This window comes from Acinonyx jubatus, chromosome A1 (assembly GCF_027475565.1).
Source record: "Acinonyx jubatus isolate Ajub_Pintada_27869175 chromosome A1, VMU_Ajub_asm_v1.0, whole genome shotgun sequence".
Taxonomy (NCBI): Eukaryota; Metazoa; Chordata; class Mammalia; order Carnivora; family Felidae; genus Acinonyx; species Acinonyx jubatus.
The window spans coordinates 156,815,480-156,838,961 of record NC_069380.1 but is presented as its reverse complement, the minus strand read 5'-3'; the positions used below and the strand labels follow the sequence as shown (position 1 = coordinate 156,838,961).

Here is a 23,482-nt window from a genome sequence, read left to right as displayed (position 1 = left end):
CACCAACCTAAAACCAATACTGAGCAAACACAACGGAGTTCTCACTCTAGCCACGCCTTCCTCTTTTCTCAGCAGGTCCTGTTAGGGGAGGCATGTCTGTATAATTACTGTTGTTACTTTTAAGCGCGCTTGGGTTCATTTTCCAACCACCCTTATTGGAACTCACTTTGCCTAAAGGAGGAATTGCTGTTTGTGGGTAAAATTTGCTCCTCCCGTTAGGTTGCCATTCTGTTCTTACAGACGGATGGCGTCCTTTAGGCAGCCAATCCTGACAGATATGAAAAATAAAAGGAGATACTGTAGAGAATTTTAAAGTCCGTTAGTTTACATGAAAAAGTCACTATACAAAAAATACTCTGCACTGACCCATACTATATGCATCATAAAACTCAGAAGGCATTTCATTTTCCCACGCCAGATTAGTTCTATTTATTAACAAGGACCTTCAGGAAGGATCAGCGCATGCGCGAACCATCCGGCGGCGGCGGCGGTGGAGAGGCTTGAGAGAGGCTGGTGTGTGGGCTTACCTTGTGCTCTTCATCTGTTGTGAGGGAGACTTGTGGCTTGATCTTGGGCCGCCATGGGGCGAGTGAATGTGGCCAAGTTACGTTACATGAGCCGGGATGACTTCAGGGTTCTGACCGCGGTAAGAAGTTCGCCGTTTCTCCCTGTCCCCTGTCCTTTCCCACCGCGGTTCTTCTCTGCTCCTCGAACTGGGCTCTCAGCCGAGCACGCTGTAGGCCCTCCAAAGAGACCCAGACTAGGCACGGGGAAAAGACCCGACAGTCGGGTTTTTCAGAAGCTTTTGGTCGGAAGATTTCGTCTCCCCTAAAACAGAGCAGAGGCCCCTCTTCTAATCATTTCCTTCCTTTCTGCTCCCGTCTTGTACTCCAGAGCCACACTTGCATCTCTGTGGCCTGGAAAGCCTCTGAACGCTCGGCTTCCCAACACCCGAGCAAGAGTTTAAGACTCTTGAAAATTGATAGCACTGAGTTCCTCACTCCCAGATTCACTTACATAGCATTTATTCAGTTTCATTCACTCAACGCTTATTTATCTGGTTTTTAGTGACAATCTTAGGGAATTCACCGGGGTACGAGACAAGAGTGACAGATCATCGAGTAAACGAATAAATAAATAAATAAATAAATAAATAAGGAGGATAGTATCAGATATTAAGTGCTACGGAGATGATAACGAGAATAATAGAATAGAGACTTTGTGCACGTTTGGGATGGGGCGCATCGATGCCTTCGGTAAATGGCGTAGTCCACTGAATGTTTTAAACAGGGAAGTGACAAAAACTGATTTTACTGGTCATAGTCTTATGGCACAAATATCAGCAACACATAGATTAGGCATTCCCAGAATAAAACAATGACTTTTTTTAGAAGATACCATCTTTTGCTTAAATACGCAATACTTAAGGATTAAACTGTCAAATGCAAATTCATTATGAACTTTGGAAGACGTTTCTCTTCCCATAGAATATTTAATTCAGCTGTACTTTATACATCTGTCACTTCTGGTAGATAACCTTCCTTCTTTGCTTCATCAGCATGTTCACTTAATCCTTAATGCCTCTGACAGAAATAGGGGGTCAAGAGAAAGAATGTTAGAGACTAGGAGAGATGGAACAAAGCACGGAAAATGAGTTAAGGTGCGAGATTTTGATTGGGACATCAAAACAGTGCCAGATTTATCTTCCAAAACTTGACTTCTGTGATATTTTAAACTCTTCTTTAAGGCTCACCAAGGAATGACCTACTCATTAAATAGAATATTTCAGTCTCAGTTGAGTCTTACCATCCTTGCTATCAGTGGCCACCTTTCCTTGACTCTCTCTTCCTTTACTTCTCAGGCGCCTTCTACATCAATAACCCTACTTTGACTGGCTACCCTTACCTTTTAATGTGAACTTCCCCCCAAATTCTGTTTCTCAACCCTCCTTTGTCTTCCATTATCTCTTACTTGATGATCACATCCACTGGCAGCTTTATCTGTTACCTCTATCAAATAATTGACAATTTTTTCCCTTTAATTGTGACTTCATTACTGAGTATAGATGTATCTTTCCACTTTACCTTAAACATCTTTGTTTGAAGGACCTCCCAGAACTTGATTAGTGTCCTTAAAAAATCTCTGTTCATATATCACCCGTATGTAAACCCTTCAAGGGGGTCCATTGTTTCTCAAAAAGAAATCTGAAACTCTTTGGTCTGCATTTCAAGGCTTTTTATATTTACTTAAAAGCATTTTACAGCCTTCCTTTCATGAACTCAATATTGCATCTGAGCTACCACTGTACTAGCTGTTGTTGTGCTCTGTACTGCCTTACATATGTGCCATGTCCAAATCTTTTGTCTTTCTCTGATATTCCCTTGTGTACTTTTTCTGTTTTTCTGCATCTCACAGTCAGTCTCAAGTGCCACTTCTTCCTGAAACTGATCCCTCAGCTAGAATTATTTTTGTTCATCCCTGAGCCACTTCTTTTTTAGCACTTACTGTTTCTTGCCTTCTAATAAAATTAGATGTATCGGTTCTTATTTACACTATTAGATAATAAATTCTCCAAAGAGTTGAGAGTTATTTGTGTATATTTTTCTATCTTCCACTATTCCTGCATGGTACTTTCATGTTAAATACCTTTTTAATAAATATCTGGACTGTCTATAGTTTTTACAGACAAACATTTAGATGTCAACAAATATCTTAATATTTGCCACATGTCAGTAATTGTTAAGCACTCACAGTTTTTACCTGTATAGTTTAGTATAGAGGCAGAATATGAATATCAGTGATTATATATCAAATTATGATTTAATATATGTCCAGAGAAGGTATCACTTATGTCTCCAATTGGTTGGGGAACTGCATGATCAGAGAAATTTGAAGGAGAAGTTAACTTCTTAGTAAGGTTTTGATAGTAGCTCTGTGTTGATTATGATTGCATATAATTCCTTTAATTTCAGGTTGAAATGGGCATGAAGAACCATGAAATAGTTCCCTGCAGTTTGGTTGCTTCTATAGCCAGCCTTAAACATGGTGGCTGTAATAAAGTTTTAAGAGAATTAGTGAAACATAAACTCATAGCTTGGGAGCGTACCAAAAGTAAGTATTTATGGCACCATTTGTGATTTTTCATATAACTGGCTTTCCCCAGAGCAGTCATTTTATTTTATTTTATTTTATTTGCAGAGCAGGCATTTAAAAAGGTAGAAAATCAAAGTTGCGAGAACAGCAAAGCACTCTATCTAGACCCGAAAACCCACATACTTTTACCATGTTTTATTAGAGTAGTCACAGGGCCCACCCAAATAAACAGAGTAAAGAAATAGTCTCTATCTCCTCATAACAAATTCCAATTGCAGAAGAGCAAATAGGATAGAGATAATTGTTGCCACAATCTTTGGAAAATTTGCCACAGGACTCTAGAGCATTAACTCTCAAATTATCCATGGTGAGGAATGAGTTTGTTTCTTTCAACCTGCCATGGAGCCATACTTTATTATAAAATAACAGTTAAAAAGTAATTACTAGAAAAATGAAATTTAAAAACTGATAAAATACAGGCACAAATTCCTTATTGGAGCTAAAGACATAAAAAAAAAAAAGCTTGGTGAAAGTGATTTAAAAAATACTGAACTTAACCACTTCATTCAGTTTCTGTGTCTTATCACAAACTAGTAGTATATATAGACTGGTGTCAGTCTGTGAGTTATGCTTTGAGTAACACCTCTCTAGAGAGAAAATACAAATTATAGGAAGAAATGCCAAACTCATAGGACTGGGTAAGCTAATCTTTTTAGCTAAGACTTCTTACTGTTTAAATTCTTCTCATGAGTTGAATTAATGTGACTTGATTGTGCGATGTAACTAAAATACAGTCTTTCTCATTTTATTTTGTCTAGCTGTCCAGGGCTATCGGTTGACAAATGCAGGATATGATTACCTAGCTTTGAAAACACTTTCTTCTAGACAGGTAGTTGAATCTGTTGGAAACCAGATAGGTGTTGGCAAAGAATCTGGTAAGTGCTAACAGTACTACTGAACTCATTTTCTTTGCTTTAGTTTCTCTTTATATTTCTCTTTGAGAAAGCATTATCTTTTTTTTTTTTCAATGTTTATTTATTTATTTTGAGAGAGTGCACCTGCCAGCATGAGCAGGGGGAGGGCCAGAGAGAGAGTGAAAGAGAACATCCCAAGCAGACTCTGCCAACTGTTAGCACAGAGCCTGATGTGGTGCTGCATCCCATGAACCAAAGTATGAGATCATGACCTGGGCCAAAACCAAGAGTCAGACACTTATCCAACTGAACCACCCAGGTGCCCTGAGAAAACATATCTTTTAAATTTTTCCATTTTTTTCAGCTAAGCAGTGAATTGAAAAGTTAGTTGGAAGCAGTAAAGTTGATGAAATTACTCTTAGTTTGGTAGGTTATTGTTTTTCATAAGTCTCTCATTGAAAATTCAGTTATACCAAGAATTCATTTTCCGCTAATAACTGACATCTTTGGCAAATATATTATTTGTTCTTTTATATGTTATAAATGGACATTTGTAAGAGTTAAAATATGTAACACAAGGAAGTATTAGAAGACAGTGACTAAAAGCTACAACACATTTTTCTACCTCAGAAATATGGCAAAATTAAGTATGTGTAGAACACAAAAAAGCATTCTAAAATAGCATTGAACAAATACATAATGCAAGATTGCTAAGTACAGTAGTGTGTGTGTGTGTGTGTGAGAGAGAGAGAGAGAGAGAGAGAGAAATGTGTAAAATGAGGTAATTTAACACCTCTTTTTAGATAGGCTGCCTCTTATGTCCAATTTTTTCATTTAAAAAATAACATTTTTTTTGTTTATAAGAACTTTACTGTATAAATCATAAATAGTACAAAAGAAAGTAAAATAAAAAGTAAAACTTTATCCTAACCAGGTCTCCATCTGTTGTCATACTTTTGAAAGCTGTTACTGTTGACTGCTGTCTTATATATCCTTCTTGGAATAGTCTATGTAAATAATAGTATATAGTGCACTGAAAATATGTATATATACACATATATATCTTTTTAATCACAGGTAAAAGCAAATATTACTTGATTTTTTTCCATTTGATTCATTTGATTTGGGTTTTTTTTTTTTAAGATTTTATTTTTAAGTAATCTCTACACCCAATGTGGGACTCAAACTTACAACCCCGAGATCAAGAGTCCCATACCATACTGACTGAGCCAGCCAGGTGTCCCTGGATGCGTTTCTGATATCATTTCATGTTAACAGATAGATCTTTCTCATAGTTATGTAGAGTTTTACATGGTATGAGTGCTCTGTAATTGAATTTACCAGTCCCAGCTGTTATGGACATTTATGTTACTTCACCTTTTCTTTTGTAGATAATGATGTGGTAGACACCCTTGTACACATGCCTCTGTGCACATGTACAAATAAATTTGTAAATACAGTCTTAGAAATTGAATTATTAGCACAAAAGTTAGTACATTTAAATTTTTGATATTATCAGATTTCCCTTCAAAAGTTTACGCCAGTTTATAATCCTGCCAATGTGAGAGATAGTTTGTTGATGTGTAATAATTAAAATCCTTATGAATAATTAGGACATGTTTTAAATGTCAGTATTAACAAATACCGACTTTTATTGATAATTGGAATACTTAGGGGAATATCTCCATTCTGATTACTATAGGATTATATTCTAACAACTGAATATTATTTATTGAAGCAGTTAAAGAATTGAACTTTGTGTTGTTGAAAAAGAAGATATTAAATTGCTTCTTATACGTGTAGGATGCTAAAAGACAATTACATTTTTCCCACTAAATTGAATTGAGTGTTGAGCACCTTTGGAAGTAATAACCTTTGACACACAACATCCCTCTTTTCTTTTGTAGTAGATATTAATACATGTCATTTTATTTTGGTTTGCAGTTAAAATAATTTTGCTGAGTAGTAAGTATTCGTGGTTATTAGGAAAGATATAATTGATGTAAATAAAATCAAAATTAGGAAATTACAAGTGAACTTTTTAGAATGAAAGTATAATAATGCTCTTTTTTACATCTTGGCTCTAGATATTTACGTTGTTGCAAATGAAGAAGGGCAGCAATTTGCATTAAAGCTTCATAGGCTGGGAAGAACCTCCTTTCGAAATCTGAAAAACAAGCGTGATTATCATAAACACAGGCATAACATGTCTTGGCTTTATTTATCTCGTCTCTCTGCCATGAAAGAATTTGCTTACATGAAGGTATTTTGTAAATAATTTTATGTCTCTTAACCAAATAATACATGTAACTGAAAGGACGTAGTGACATTTACCAGTCTATTTTCCCCACATCTCTCTACCCCCAGTCCCAGTCATTACACTTAGTTTTAACTGTTAATTATTTTTGTTATTTGTTTTTCTGGTGATTTTTTTTTTTCTATGTGAAGGCATTTTTAATCGTTATTAATGCATAAAGGCAACGAGTATTCTGCAGTATTAATAAGGTATTACAATGCAAATTAACAAATAGCATTAAGTAATTAGTGATGTAATTGCCTCACAAAAGTGTGTGTGTGAATATGTATCTATTTAGTATACATAAATATGCATATGTTTGTCTCCAGTTGAAAACCCCAAGGAATTACCTCTAGTGATTATCTGTAGAAACCTTAGTGTCTCAGCTAAGTTGACTAGTACCTTTCCTTCACTTAATGGAGAAGAAATGTTGATGTACAAATTTGCATGCATATTAGGAATGGTAAAAATCTTCACGTTTTCATCTTTTAACTTCAAAATTAAGTTCAGAATATATTTGTTAAGTTTCTTTAATAATCAAAATATATATCTTCGATAACATTTAAATTAAACAGAAAATAGTACTGTATTTTTATTATTCTCCAGTAGTATTTATTTGTTACTACTTAACTTCACTTTTTAAAATTTTACATTATTAAAAGTCACCCTCGGGGCACTAGCTGGCTCAGTCAAAAGAGCATGCAACTCTTGATTTCCGGGTTATGAGTTTGAGCCCCACATTGGGTATGGAGTTTATTAAAAGCACATACATACATATGTACATAATTTACATACATAATGCTATAGTATGTGATTTGTAAATGAAAGTTTTGGAAGTTGCATTTTGGTGTTGAGTAGGTTAATTCATGTGCTTAAATTTTTAGTAGTTATAGGGGAAGAATTCTGAAGACAATGTAAATAGCTGATACTGATACCATACATGTTATGTGTTTCTTGTCTTATATACTAATGGTTTGTATCTTATAATATTCAGTAAATAAGCAGTTTGGTAGAGATTATTACACATTTTCCTAAAACTGTATTAGGTGTTTTCTCAGATGTTTATATGAAGATACTAGAATAGAAGCAGACTGTGCATCAATAGCTCCTTAAATTTATTCTCTTTTTTCATAGGAGGGAGTAAGATTAAATTTAATTAGATAAAATAAGATTAGGGAGTAAGCCATAGTGCAAGAGCTAAACCATTATGACAGTAGTTAAGGTTATATGCTATTGAGCTGCCAAAGCATGTTCAGAACTACTTGTACTGAAAAAAATCTTCAAAGCCAAACAAACAAAAATCTTTGGGGAGTGGAGTTCAGTTACTCAGCAAGGAAGATAGGAAATAAATGCTTTATGAAATTAGCCCTATTCATAAATATGTACGGAGTATGAATTGTATGCCTACCACACTGTATTAAGTACCTGGCATAGGGTGGGCTGAAGGTGTGGCTACCAAAGGAATAAGTAATGAAGTCAAGCATCTATAAGTTGGGAATATAACACAAATATACATAAAGAAACATTTAAAAATTAAATTATATGTTAAGCTTAGAAAACTTCTGTAAAGTAGAATAGTTGATGAAAGAGGTTTCATAAAGCAAGTAGGAGTTGAGTAGAGTCATGAAGCATGCATATGATTTGTCTCTAAGGATAAGATAGTAAGACAGTGTTCTTTGCAAAGGAGCTCTGTGCTGACAGCTCAGAGCCTGGAGCTTGCTTCAGATTCTGTGTCTCTCTCTTTCTCTGCCCCTCCCCTGCTCACCCTCTGTCTCTGTCTCTCAAAAATAAATGATCATTATGTATGTACATTATATACATGTATATCATATATAATATGTATTATGTATATAATATATATTATATATGTGTCTATATTTATATTATAAATATAGACATGTATATATTATATGTAGTATATATTTACATTATATATTATATATGTGTATGTTATATATGTAATATATTGTGTGTAATATAAATATTACATAGACTGTATTATATATATTATGTTTATAATATAAATATATATTATATACATATATATATTTTTTAAAAAGAGTATTGGGAAAACTAGGACCTGATATGTGGATTAAAGAGAGTTCTGAAAACTAGGAAAAGTTGTTGAGACTGAAATCAATATTTATAAACATTGTAGATTGTTCTGAATGGAGCATTGACCTAAGTATTTTAGTTTGGTATTGGTACCCAAAATAAAGGTTAGTTATGGTGGCAAGAGCTAGAACCACTGTTAGAGCAATCAGGTATAAATAACAAAGGCCTACTTTCAAATGGTAACATTCCAAATTGCAGAGAGCATAAACCTAACATATTTTGGAGGAAGTAATAACAGGACTTTGTAAGCAAAAGGTAGAAGAAGTTAAGCATAAGAAGTTAAGAAAAGATGGATTTATGGATGATCTGAAGTAATATGACTCAGACTACTACTGTGTATATTTGTTACATAATTTACTTTGTATATTGTGGTCTGAAGAAAAAGGTCAATGCTCTGTAAGCTATAATACCTGATCTTTTGGGATATTTCATTTTCTAATCTGCCAGAAGACAAGAGTATTTCCTCACTCACAGTTTATTTCCATTTGAATTTTTAAGCACACTCCCAATTGATGGCAGAAATGTAAAAAAATAGGAGGATATATCCTGGGGTGCCTGGCTGGCTCAGTTGGTAGAGAGTGTGACTGTTGATCATGAGTTCAAGCCCCACATTGGACATGGAGCCTAATTAAAATAAAGATTAAAAAATAATAAGTATAATAAAAAAATAAATAAAATGAAGAGGGTATATCCTAGGAGATTATAGGCTTCTTGGGGACAGGCGTTTTTACATTCATTTCTGTAACCCTAGCACCATGTATAATATTTAGTAAATGTTCAGTAAATTAGCGTTTGGTGAAAAAGTGAATTGTTAACTGGTTTAAAATTTTATTTTATGTGTAGCTCATTTTGTGCTGTGAATAAGCCATAAATAATCACGTGTAATTTTGTAAAATCTTGTATGTTTCTTCTAGTTGTGGGCAGGTATGTTTACTTTTATTTTACCCTAAATATTAATGACCTCTTCTTTAGTTTATACCTATTTTGCTATATTTTAGGCATTGTATGAGAGGAAATTTCCAGTCCCAAAACCGATTGATTATAATCGCCATGCAGTGGTAATGGAACTCGTAAGTGGCTATCCTCTGTAAGTATTTATTATTCTTGAAACTCTGGATTCTAATAAATAAATATAAGGTTTAGTTTTCAAAAAATATTTTTAATTAAATGAAATATTGCTTCTGGAAGGTTAGAAATTACCACAAAACAATAGTCTCACATGCAAATTAAAAATTCAGTTTTGTTCTGATAGTATGAATTTTGTAATCTCTGTAATTTATTCAGCATGTATTTATTAGTAATCTAGTATATACTAAGCACTGTTTTAGTAGGCCTACCAGTGAACAAAACAAAATCTCTGCCTTCATAGAGTTTATGTTCTGATAGAAAGAGACATGCAGTAAATAGCTAAACAAGGAAATACATGATTATCAGATGGTAGAAAATGTTATAGATAAAAATAAAGTAGGTAAGGGGACAGGGAGTACTGAGGTGAGTGGAGGAAACTGCTATTTTACATGAAATGGTCAGGAAGAGTCTCATTGATAAAGTATTTTTGAGCATAATCCTAAAATAAGTGAGAGAGAAAACCATGCAGATATCTAAGAGATCCAGACAGAGGCACCAGCAAAGTACATAAATCCTGGGATTGGAGCATGCCTGCATGTTCAGGAAGCAGTGAGGAGGCTAGTGTGGCTGGAGTTGAGTGGATGAGGGCAGAGATAAAAAGTGATGAGATCAGAGAGGCAACAGGGGACTAGATCATTTAAGGTTTGTAGGCAATTGCAAGGAATTTTAGTTTCTTTTTTAGTACATTTGACATACAAATTTAAATTGTACAGCATGTTGATTTCATATGTTTATATATTGCAGTGTCGTTGTCATTGTAGCAATAGCACAAAGCTTTTTTATTTTGTTTTGGATAGGAATCCATTGGAGGAATTTGAACTGAGAAGAGACATGATGTGACTAATGTTTTAATAGAATCGCTTTGGCTTTTGTTTTGAGAATAGATTGAAAGGTGACAAGGACAGAATTAGGAAGAAAAGCTAGGAAATTATTGCAATAATCCAGTCAAGAGATGATGGTTGTTTAGATCAGAGTTGTGGATGTGAAGGTGATAAAAAGTGGTTAGATTCTGAGTATGTTTTGCAGGTAGAACCAACATGATTTGTTAGGGATTGGATATCAATATGAAGAAAGGGAAAGTCAAGGATAACACCAAAATTTTGGGCCTGAATAACAAATTAATTGGAGGTACAAAGTTGTCATTTACAGAAATGAGAAAGGCTGCAGGAAGAGCAGCTTGGACTTAGAGGATGGGATAGAATCAGAGGTTCAGTATGGGACAGGGTTAAGTTTGAGATGCCTTGGAGTTCAGAGAAGTATAGATTGAGGTGTTTAAAGCCAACAGCATAAATGAGATCACCAAGAATTATTCTAAATAAAGGCTCCTAGTATTAACCTTTGAGTTCCAAAGTTTAAACGTCTGGGGAAAGATGAAGAACTAGTGAAAAAGACTGAGAAGGAATGATAAACATGGAAAGAGGACAGCCTGAAAAGTTGGTGTACCAAGAGTCAAGTGAAGGAAGCATTTCAGCGGGGGTGCGGGGCGGGGGGCGGAGGGGAAGAGGTTAACTGAGAGACCGCATATAATGAAGTCTGAATTGACCACTGGATTTAGCAACATGGAAATCATTGGTAGTTTTGACTCTACCTATTGCATTCAAACAAAGTAGATGAAAACCTGTTTAAAATGAGTTCATTAGAATGGGAGGGAAAAAATGAAGTAAGTACATGTAGAGGAGTTGGGCTGTAATTATCCATGAAAGTATGTAGTAGAAAGAGAATATAGAGTTGAGACAGGGTGTGGCTTTTTTTTTTTTTTTTAATATGTGGGAGCTGTTACATCTTGTCTGTGTGCTAATAGAAATGAAGAGAAAGCTGATAGGGAATTAAGAAATGGAAAAAATAATACGCATGCCTGCTTTCATGAAAATCATAAATGAATATAAATAACCTGTTTTCACACTTTCAGATGTCAGATACACCATGTTGAAGACCCTGCATCTGTATATGATGAAGCTATGGACCTAATTGTCAAACTTGCAAATCATGGACTGATTCATGGAGATTTCAATGAATTCAATCTCATTTTGGATAAAGATGACCACATCACCATGATTGATTTTCCACAGATGGTTTCAACTTCTCATCACAATGCTGAATGGTATGTGCTAAAAGTGATTCTGGATATGGGTGTGTTTACGTGTGATGCAGTCATTTTTTTCTTAATTTTTTTTTAACTTTATAATACCGTGATTTGGGTCAATAACTGGTTTGAAGTGACTGATGTTGATAGTCTAAAAATTTGTTCTTTTATTAAAGGATACAAACTAGGATTTCCCCCCCTAAGAAAACCTATCTTATTCCTCAGTATTTTAAAGGGGAGAAAATGCACTTTGATCCAGTTGTTAAAACCTAGTCATTAAGTTTTTGCTGTACATGGAAAATCTGAAGAAACTGCCTGCTTTATAAACCATCAAAAGAATTTGAATTACTTGTGTAATCGGACAGACTTCTGAAAGTCAAACTTTCTTAGGTGGAAAGTTCAGCAAACTTTTATTCAAACAGACTTTTACGTGGAAGCCCAATTTTTAAAACAAAGTCTGCCCAGAAGTAGAGACATAGAGAAGGGAACCCTAGGACCCCATCCTCTCTCTGCTCCATAGTTGCCTCCAAGAGTGTTTCACCAAGCATAATTTTATAATCATGATGGCCTTAGTAAAATTATGATCTTGAAGTGGACTCAGTTACCAGACCAAGAATATCTCTCCTATCATTTTTAGTTTTTATTTTATCATTAGAAAAAAACTCATGTAAAACCTCATCCCTAACATAGGGCAGAATCTCTTTATATACTGTGGTAATCTTACTCTTCACATTACTTAACCATGTAAGCCAGCCAAGTTATGAAGTATGACAATATTTTACTTTGTATTTCGTGACGTAATTGATTGTAATCAAAGCTGAATATTTTTTACCTTCCTTTCCAAGTTATGAGAAACTTCTCCTTTCTCCTGAAGATAACAATCGCTATCATTTACAAATAAGAGTGTATGAATTCTTGCAAAGTTTGAACTCAAACCAGTTTGTGTTCAGTCAAACTTTTCTTCCTACAGATTTTCATAAGAAAATGTCTATACTTATTCCAGAAAAATATGTCATTTAAATATAAATTTAAAGAATATTTTTAACCAAAAAATATTAATAGATTAACACCTGGTGTTTGAGTGTTTAACATATCTTTAGATGATGACTCATCACCATTTTTATTACTGTGGGGTAACAGTCACACAATGAAAGAATATTCAGGAACCACCAGAAGTAGAGAAGGAAATGATGACAAATTGTGATATTCAAAGTGTAGGCTGCATTATTCTGTAGGGAAACAGTATGATTTAACTTGCTATTTAATGGAGAAGTACTAGGGTAAAGGAGTTGTACTATGTAGCAGAAATTAAGATGTAAATTAATTAATAAATAATTATAAAAAGACCTATGTCTGCTTTTGAAGATTTTGAGAGTTTGTCTAATTAGATGAAACATAGACATAAATAAAAAGATAATTTTTAATTTACTGAGGTTTTTCCCTGGGTGCCCTAAAATTAGGAAAGATTAGCACCATTATCTGTTTCCAGACTTTCTCTGAAATCTTAATATTCAAGCAGATAGTGAATTCTATGTGACCCTGTTTCTTAATTCTCCCTTATCTAGAAACCTAGAGAATTTAATCTGTTCCCACTGCTTTATGGTGGCCTAAAAAAGCAACCTGATATAGGTCCTTCTACCATTGGTCCAGATTAGCGTGTCTTCAGATCATTGTTTATAAGCCACAGCATTATTTATCTCTTTTGGATGTTCTTGCAAATTAGCTAATGGATAATAAAGGTATATAATAAAGGTATATAAACATAATTTAATGGTCCCCAAACTTTTTCTTATGTGTCACTAATCTGTTTCGTCTTTAAGCTTTTGTAGATGGGGTTCTAGTGGGTATAGCTGATGAGAAGTATAACCGGACAGGCTGGAGACTAAAGAGGAAAAGTGGAAACCTGCCCCTAACTGCAGACCCAGTCTTTTTTTTCTGAGATTCAGATGCATGTTATTTTCTCTTAGTATGTCTATTACAGTATGGGAAGGCCTCTAATTTTCTAACTATAGGGACCATATGCCTTTGAAAGCTTATATTTTCTATTAGTTCCTCTGCTTTTTTGTTTTGTTTTTGTTTTTCAAACACACTGGCATCTGATTTGTCTTTTTTCTTTCTTGTGAGTAACATCTTTTTTCATATAATGATTAGCAATATCATTAATAAGTATATTGTCATTGGCTAATGAGGAAAAACATGAGCAACAAAGGCTATATCAAAAATGATTCTTCCTTTTGCAGGTATTTTGACAGAGATGTTAAATGCATTAGAGATTTCTTCATGAAACGTTTCAGCTATGAAAGTGAGCTTTACCCAACTTTTAGTGATATCAGGTTTGTACTCTGCTTTGTTTAAAATAATAAAAACTGTTTAAATATATGATTTATTGGGGCACCTGGATGGCTCAGTCAGTTGAGCATCCAACTCGATTTTGGCTCAGGTCATCATCCCAAGGTCGTAGGATAGACCTCAGCATGGAGCCTGCTTAGGATTCTCTCTCTTTCTCTCTCTCTCTCTCTCTCTCTCTCTCTCTCTCTCTCTCTCTCTCTCTGACTCTGACTCTCTGTCTCTCTCCTTCTACCTTTCCCCCTCCCTGTCTCCCTCTGTCCCTCCCTCCCTCCCTCTCCCTCTCTGCCTCTCTCTAAAATAAAAATAAATAAGTAATACTTGATTTACTTAGTTCTGAAAAGTTTAACAGTTTCATCTAAAAAATTTCCAAATAGTAACCATTGACACATAATCATTGTTGAGTATCATTGCTGTCTAGTGTATAAATGAAACTTAAAAACTAGAAAATCCTGCCTTTGTGCCTTTGGTCTATTAAGGCTATGTTTGTGAATTTTAGGGGAGTAACACATTTAGTTTCTTACAAATTCACAAACTTTTATTCATATTGGAGTTTATGTTTTTCCTTTATACAGAACAGAAGCTATACTTACTTGATTCATGGAAAATAATTATATGTAAATTTTCAAAGCAAAACTTTTTCATTTATTTTATATTCTTAATTATGACACTTTTGTGCTTTGGGATGATAGAACTTCAAAGAAGAAATCTTTAGTGCCCATTAAAGTCAATTTATTAAATCATTTTCAACTGAAGTTTCTGTAACCTTTCTGCTAATATTTGTTGCTTTTAATAGTCAGTCTTTGCATGTGCACACACACATGCGAACTAAGGAGGAGCAGAGAGAGAAGGAGAGAGAATCCCAATCAGGCTCTGTACTGTAAGCACAGCCCAATCCAGGGCTCGATCTCATAAACCTTGAGATTGTGACCTGAGCCAAAACCAGAATTCGGACTCTTAACCAAATGAGCCAGGCAGTCATCCCCATAGTCATTTTGTTCTTAAGTGACAACAAAAATGTATCTTTTACATTTGTATATTTAACTAAGTATTACATTTTAGGCAAAGAAAAATCTTTAAAATACGTTAACTATTAAACTCATTTCAGAATTATAATTTATCAGAATAATAAATACTTACCCATGTCAGGTAGATTTTTTCCTAATGTTTGTCATTCTTTTTTCTAGGAGGGAGGACTCTCTTGATGTAGAGGTTTCTGCCAGTGGCTACACAAAGGAAATGCAGACAGATGATGAATTGCTTCATCCATTAGGTCCAGATGATGAAAATACTGAAACAGAAGACGGATCTGAATTCTCACCTTCTGATGAAGAGTTATCAGAAAAAGCAAAGTTTCATAAATCAAAAAATCAAAGTGATCAGAAGTCTGCAGATGAATCCGCTGACTACTGTTGCATATCATCTGGACACCTTGAACAAATAAAGGGAGAGGATTCGTCAGAGGAGAGTGCTGATGCACAAAATTTTGAATTACCTGAATTCAGTCAAGCTTTAGAAGAAATAAAAGGTCAAGTTATTGACAACAATTCTGTAACTGAATGTTCTGAGGAGACAGACAAAATTGAAAATGACACTAGGCAAAATGGTAAACCAGGTCAAGGAGGAATCCCCATGAGCTCTGAAGACTATGAAGATGCATGCCCTCATCTGATTGCCTTGTCGTCAGTAAACAAAGAATTCAGGTCTTTCAGGTATAGATTTCTGTTGATTGATTTTTTTTTTTTACTTCAATGTAGAGACCCATACTTTCTTCAATTCTGATAAATGAGTGGCGTTTTTGTTCTTGTTTTTCAAATGATATAACAGAGCTGTATTCTGTCCCATTATGCTTAAAAACTGAGAAAGCAAATAACCCTTTTATTGTTAAAATTTAGATTACCTTCTACAATGGACCTAATCCTCGGCAATTTATTGATTCGTTTTTAAACAGTTCTGCCTTAAAAATGCAAACTGATTACTTTAAAAGAATTATTTACAATAATTGGTAAATTGGTCAAGTTCTAGATGTACGAATGTTCATATATTTTTGTAGTTGTATATGTGTTTGGTTTATATGTAGTCCAGTAAACATGTAGTAAATGTGCTCTCTTAAGATATCTACTTAGAGTGAATTTTCTCTGGTACTTTGAACTTTCTATCAATATTTGTTCATGTATAGTTAAAATTATTTAACATTATATGTTTTTTTTTCTAAGAGTTTTTTTTTTCTTGCAAATATTAATGAATTAGCAGCCTGAACTTAGCAGAAGATAAAAAATTTAATTTTTATATTTGGAATAGTTTATCCTGAATCATGAAAGGAGTTTTAATTATTTCAAAATAGTAATAAGACAAAACTGTATCAATAGTACATTTATTAGGCATTTCTCAGTACATCCTAAGGCTGTCTTTAGAGTTTCATCGTGAAACAAAACATGAAAATTTTGTGCCTTTTCTGTAAAACTGTATCTGGAGTCTCGGGGCAATTACAACTCAAATAATAAATTTGTAAAATTAAAATTATAAGTTAAAATCAAGAGTGGCAGGGACTGAGGATTTTAAGTAATTGAAGAAAATCTACAGAGGTTAAAGAGTCTTAGCACAGAATAACTTGTTCTCTTTAAACACATGTTGGGCAAAATTTGTATTATTCAGAGTAGCAACATAAGAGATGTTGCTGAAAAATATTGACTGTTCGGTGTTAATATGGTCTGAGTGTCTTAAACTTTGTATATATTAAAACTTTGAGCAATGTGTAAAACAAGTTTGTTTCCATCATTGCAGTTTTTCTCCCTTAGCAGGGCAGATGATACAGATTAAGAATACTGCCTCTGGTCCCATTACATCTTTTGTTGTTTAGGAGATGGCAGGGAAGTGTTCTAAGAATTTAAATGTAAGAGGCAGATATGTGTAAAGTTCAATGAAAGAACAAGAGATTAGCGGAAAAGAGATATAAATTCTGGGGAAGTGGTAACAAATTTTGATGACTGAAACATTCTAACGTTTTGCAGTTTTGATGGTGACTATTAGAATGCTGAAAAATGGAAATTATTAATATATTGGGCTGAATTGTGAAATGTGTGAGTTTTACCTTCACAGAAATTTCAAATATAACGATATTTTATTATGTAAGGATAAGTATAAATGACACATAATTAACTATAAAAAATTAGGTAATTTGTGACTTTGTTTTAATTTTAGAGATGAAGAAAGTATGGAAGATACTAAACAGTACAGAACAAGAACTCTGAGTATTACTTCTGTGGGCAGTGTTTTAAGCTGTTCAACAATTCCTCCGGTAACTATTCATTCTTTTCCAAATGTTGATTAGGTCACTACCCTGGTTGGATTGTAGATACTCAGATATGGTCTAGTCCTTGCATTTTAACAATGAGGAAATTGAGGCCCAGATAGGTTACATGACTTTGCTCAAGATTACCCAGCTAGTGACAGCAATGCAGCTACAGTGTGAAGATGTGCCAGCTTCACTAAATTTTGAAGGAGAAAAACAGGTAATTTAAAAATTTTTGACCTAAAGGTTTTGTTAGACATTTAGCAGCAATGTTCAAAAGAATTTCTTAAGGGACATTTTCTGTGCAGGATAGTGAACACAAATAGTCCAGCTCCTGGGTTTTACTGCCTGCCATACTCTCCAGGCTGCCCAAGAGGAAGAATCAGTTTACTTCCTTTGTAGATTTTAAGGAAAGAGATAAAATTACATACTTGGTGTATTGGGGACTTCCCTTGTACTTAAAGCCATTAAGCTGCATATCCTTAAAACCAGTTTTTAGTGATAACTTCATTTAATATAAACAAAAGAAGCAAATCAATTTAGAAGTTAGAAAGGAGGCAATAGGGGCACCTGGATGGCTCAGTTGGCTGAGCATCCTACTTCAGCTGAGGTCATGATATCACAGTTCATGTGTTCAAGCCCCACATCAGGCTTTGCGCTGATAGCTCAGAGGCTGCTTTGGATTCTCTCTCTCCCTTTCTCTGTGCCCCTCTCCCATTAGTGCTCTCCTATCTCTCTCTCTCTTTGTCAAAAATAAACATTAAAAGGGGCACCTGGGTGGCTCAGTAGGTTAAGCATCTGACTTTTGGTTTCAGCTCAGGTCATGATCTCATGGTTTTTGAGTTCGAGCTCTGCATCAGACTCTGCTGACAGCATGGTGCCTGCTTGACATTGTTTCTCCCTCTTTCTCTCCCTCTCTCTCTGCCCCTCCCCTGCTCACTCTCTCTCACACTCACTCTCAAAAATAAATGGAGTTAAAATTTAAAAAATAAAAGGGAACATTAAAAAATTTAGAAAAAAAACCAGGAAGAAATAAAATTATGTGGAATATGAATTCAAAATAAAAGAATTTTGTTTTTACTGAACTTATGATTTCCAAATTCATATATATTGTCCAATAAGTTAAAATGTGTGTCCTATGGATATAATATGGGATATTTACAAAATTAAATCAGAATTATAAAAGATAGGCTAAAAAGAACATACTGTATTCTATAACATAACACATTTTTAATGGTTCTAGGAACTTTCTTGATAATATGAACATTCAGAGTTGTGAGACCAAAATAAAAGTGAAATTCTATAAATGTATTGATTTTTATATACTCTTTTCTGCTGAGCTTATAATTTACTTGATATTCTAGATGAAAACTATAAATGTTTGGAATTTTTGAAATCTATTAATTATATTAAAAGATAAAAATTTCCCTTTAAGTATTATCAACCTGTCTTTATTAAGAATTTCTCACACTTTATGATTGTCTGTCCACCCTTGGCTTTGATATTTTCTATACTTGAGTTTTATTTACACTCTTTTCTTTGATTTCTCAGATTCCAAACATAAGTGCTTTTATACAATTACAGTGGCATAAAATTGGCAACCACATATAAAGAAAAATTTAGATTACTAACTCATGCTAAGTTATGCTGTCTTTTGTATATAAAAGATGACACTGACATTGTAAGTCTTGACTTTACCTCATTTCCTTTATAGCTAATAGGAACTTAAAGTTTAAGATGGGGTCAAACCTATAATGAATTGCATTATAAAATACAAATTTGCCTTCTAAGAGGAAAAAGATCTCTTCAGCCAGCTTGATCAAAAAGATTTCCCTCTAATCATTGGAAACAAATTGATGATCTTAACTCTACATTCTTTTGAAAATTTGGTCACCCTTTTTTCCTTGAGGTCACATTTCATTTTGTTAAAAAGTCATAAGAAAAGAAACTTTGTTTTTTTACCTCTGTTAATTTGATGATTATTCTCCTATGTGGTAAAAGATTTTCTCTGTTCTTTGAAACTGTAATTGTAAGATGTTTTCTTCATATAAATACTTCTGTCGTTCTCTATTTATTGGCAAAGTTGCCACCTGTGAACCCTGTTCTTTCTAATATGTAACAAATCCTTATTAAACATTTAGGTATATTGCTTTTTAATAAACATATGGCCCACAACAACCAAACAACAGAATCAACAAAATGCATGATTTTTGTTTAATTTTTTATGTACTCCCTGAAATAATACACAAGTATTTTTTAAAAAATAAATACTAAATGAGATTTTTCTCCTGCCTTTTTTTTTTTTTTTTTTTTTTTTTTTGAGAGAGAATGAGAGAGAGAGAGAGGGAGAGAGAATCTTAAGCAGGCTCTACACTGTTGCATGGAGCCAGATGCAGGGCTCAAACTCCTGAACCATGAGATCATGACCTGAGCTGAAATCAACAGTTGGACACTTAACCTACTGAGCCACCCAGGCACCCCTTCCACTTTTTTTTAACATGAAAAAAATTAACCTTGTAGGATTCATAAATTGTCCTGGATTAGAAGGAGGAGCATGCATAATAATCCATTATTTCCTTATTTTCTTGAGCTTCTTGATATGATTATCCTGTGGTCTCATCAAAGTAAAGAACCAAGGGGAAATTCACACAGAATATTTTTTTAAAAAAATTTTTTTTTTCAACGTTTATTTATTTTTGGGACAGAGAGAGACAGAGCATGAACGGGGGAGGGGCAGAGAGGGAGACACAGAATCGGAAACAGGCTCCAGGCTCTGAGCCATCAGCCCAGAGCCCGACGCGGGGCTCGAACTCACGGACCGCGAGATCGTGACTTACACAGAATATTTAGAAAAGAAATTGATTTTTTTTTCTTGAAAATATTCTAGAGGCCTCTGAATTCCTCTGGTTTTAAGTGTGGTACATGCTCTACTGTTGTCTTCCTGGGATGATCTCTCCTTTCCTATTTGTTTGGTTGCCTCTTTTCTAGTTCCATCTCTTTATTTGGCAGTATTGATTCCAGTAATTATTTGAGTGAATGGTAGAAGCGGTACTTTTTATTGCTAAAAATGTCTTTTTATCCTGTTCTCACACTGGATTGGGAGTTTTAAGTGTTCGAGTTGTAGTTTGGAAATGATTTTCCTTCAGAATTTTGAAAGTATTGCTCTCTTATCTTTGTTGTAGTTAAGATGTTTTTCTCATTCAGGGTTCTGGTCTCTTGCTGGGGTGAGTAGGCTATGATAATTGTCTGTCTTCTTCCTAGGATAGGGAGGGGTGCTAGAGCCCAGTCATACTTGTTCTAAACTTTTCAGCCAGTCCTACAGCTTTCAGTTCTGAAACTTCTGAGGTACCAGTTCCTTCTAAGTCTCCTGCCTTACTGGGTTTGGGGAACTACATCTCATGGGATATCAGCCTCTGCAGGGAATTGAAAACTGAATGTTCCATCTGTTTATTTTCTTAACCTTTTTTCCCATTGGGAATCAGTAGACTAAAATCAAGAGGGATGACTTGTTAAAGCCTGTTAATTGAATGTAGTCTGCTTACCTATGTAAAAATGCAAAGTCTGCTTTTAACTCATCTGGTCCAAGTTTTATCATACACATGTGCAATTCAAGAAACATAAGCCGACTAGTTAAGCCATTTTTACCTCAGATTGATTATTCTTTAATTTTTTTAACTTGACAGGTTTTAATAAATGTTTCTTTGTGCCTAGCGGAGTGTAGGGCATATTAACAAGAGACCTTTCCTTCAATGCTTGCAGTGTTTATTTCTTTTTTAGGAAATAAGTAGGGTGGTACAAGGGTATATACAATTAAATAACAGGCTGTAGTGCTTCAGAGGAAGAAAAGATTATTGGGAGCAGAATATTCAAACTTTTATTCATCTTGTAAGTGACATTGGCAGCCTGGGTCTTAATAAGAAATAATTTGAAGTTATGATTATTCACTGAGAAAACATTCTACATCTCCCAGAAACTGTGTGAAGACTTTACCATGTAACTGCTGCCATCAGGTCGTCTCTACACCTGAAGTTATGAAGGCACTCTTGGATAAATTTTGGCCAGTAGTGAATGCTTTCAAACATAATTTTCTACTACAAAGCCATGTCTACTTTTACCTCAAAAGCAGAGGAACAAGCAGTTTTTTATCTTGTTGGGTAAATTTTTTTTGTTTTTGTTTTCAGTTTTCCTCATGGACACTAGGTGGCACTGTTGTGTTTTGTTATTCAAAGAATTGTGACTACTACTTTTTGCTATAATCTGTATTTCTATTAGGAATTTAATTTCTTCTATTTTATAACCATTAATTTGTGGTTTATTTTGTTGCTGGTTCATATGGTACTGTCAGTGTTTGGAATTTAAGAAATCCATGCTTGTTAACAAATATGAAAAATATTAACAATGTAAATCTTTGTTTTATTGAATATTGTCTCCTTATTAAAATGTTCAGTAATCAGTAATACTAATTCATGAAATCTTTCCAGGAATTGGTGAAACAGAAGGTGAAACGTCAGTTGACAAAACAGCAAAAATCAGCTGCCAGACGTCGATTACAGAAAGGAGAAGCAAATATATTTACAAAACAACGGAGAGAAAACATGCAAAATATTAAGTCAAGCTTGGAAGCAGCTAACTTTTGGGGAGAGTAATATATTTAAGATTTTGAATGTTTTCTAGAACATTAGTGTGATCCCCTTTTAAGCCATCTTTAGTCTTTTCTAGACCAAGGCAGATACATAAATAGATAAATAAACTCTCTTTCATATATTAATTTGACTCCTTTGGTATGTGTCTTCTAAAGAATAATTTTAGTAATTCTGCTAAACCAATTTAATTCCTCCAAATATTTTAGATGATTAGTCAATCTGCTAAAATCTGTTTTTTAAAATCATCTTTATTAGGAATATTTGCGTATTTAAAAAAAAACTAAATTTCACTATTTGTGTTGCTTTTTGTTCTCTACAAAAAACAAGTAGATTCCATGGTATCAAATCCCAGTTTTTCCACTTGCTAATGAAAAGAACTTTAAGCAAGTCATATATGTGTCTCTCTCCTTTTCCACCTCAATTTTCTTACTATTACAATGGATTTGTAACTATTTAATAGGGTTGTTCTTAGGACTAGGTGAGATAATACACAGAAGCGCTAAGAACAATGCCCAGCACTTTGTAAACATTCATTAAAGTATAGCTTTTAGAATGATACAATGATTGTAATCATGTTTAGCTTTCTGATACTCTGCTAACAATTTGTTTTTATTTTCTTTAACCACTGGGAGAATTTACTGCCACCTGTTTTTCTTAGGCTTCAGTATTTTTTTTTTTTTTTAGCGTTTATTTGAGAGAGAGAGAATATGGGCGCGATCTGGAGAGGGTCAGAGAGAGAGGGAAAGAGAGAATTCCAAGCAGGTTCCATGCTGTCAGCACAGAGTCCAACGCAAGGCTCAATCTCACTAATAACTATGAGATCATGACCTGAACCGGTATCAAGAGTTGGACACTTAATTGACTGAGCCACCCAGGTGCCCCAAGGCTCCAGTATTAAGGATCAGCTGGTGATGCATAATTTTGTTTTCCACTATTTAAATTGGTAATGTGGTCATGGGAACAGAAAGTTGCTGTAGTCTCACCAGTTTCCATATTTGTCCGTTTTTATGCAGGCCTGAGCAGAAGTAGAAGAGTTAGGAGTATAAGGAGGTAGAAGGGATAAGGAATGAAAACCTCTTTCTAATATTCTTGGGTGGGTCCAAAACATGTTTTCACTTAACAAGTAAATAGTGCAGGGGAAAGAAAATACATAAGGCATTGTAATACAAAGACTTTGTAATCCAGTGAGATTGGAAGATGGGTGCTTAAGTACATCTACCTGATGATATTCAAGTCTCATCATCACCCAGTAGGCCAGAAGAGGGGCATCACCTATGGGAAAAAAAATGATCACTAGATGGCAATGTCACTCCACAGTCACCAGCCAGAATGTCCTAAAATTACTTGCATCAGTGGTAATGATCTACTAGAGGAAATAACAGCAGATTTATTTCCAAGAATGATAAAGACAGCAGATTCCCTTTCACCTTTGTAAAATTCATTCTTCTATTTGCAAGACCTATCATTAATAAATACCTTTAATTACATAGACACAAGAAAATGTCCAATTCCCTTGAAAATTAACTTAACGCTAACTTGGAAAGTGTTTACCTAGCTTCGAATTTTAGGTGT

The 23,482-nt window shown here is 34.3% G+C and overlaps 1 protein-coding gene across 2 annotated transcripts; it reads left to right on the top strand.

Annotated features, from left to right (window-relative positions):
• Positions 1-449: 449 nt before the first annotated feature.
• RIOK2 (RIO kinase 2) lies at positions 450-22,035 on the top strand. Of its 2 annotated transcripts, none has more exons than XM_027037363.2 (10): positions 450-646; positions 2,973-3,111; positions 3,888-4,028; positions 6,095-6,270; positions 9,417-9,505; positions 11,456-11,647; positions 13,870-13,962; positions 15,163-15,687; positions 17,177-17,273; positions 21,749-22,035. In XM_027037363.2, exons 1-10 carry the CDS (start codon positions 581-583, stop codon positions 21,911-21,913), a joined length of 1,683 nt encoding a protein of 560 aa, XP_026893164.1. In that variant the 5' UTR covers positions 450-580; the 3' UTR covers positions 21,914-22,035. The 2 variants fall into 2 exon arrangements, with proteins under 2 accessions (XP_026893164.1, XP_014921093.1); XM_015065607.3 differs by having other exon boundaries at positions 451-646; positions 3,912-4,028.
• Positions 22,036-23,482: the final 1,447 nt, after the last annotated feature.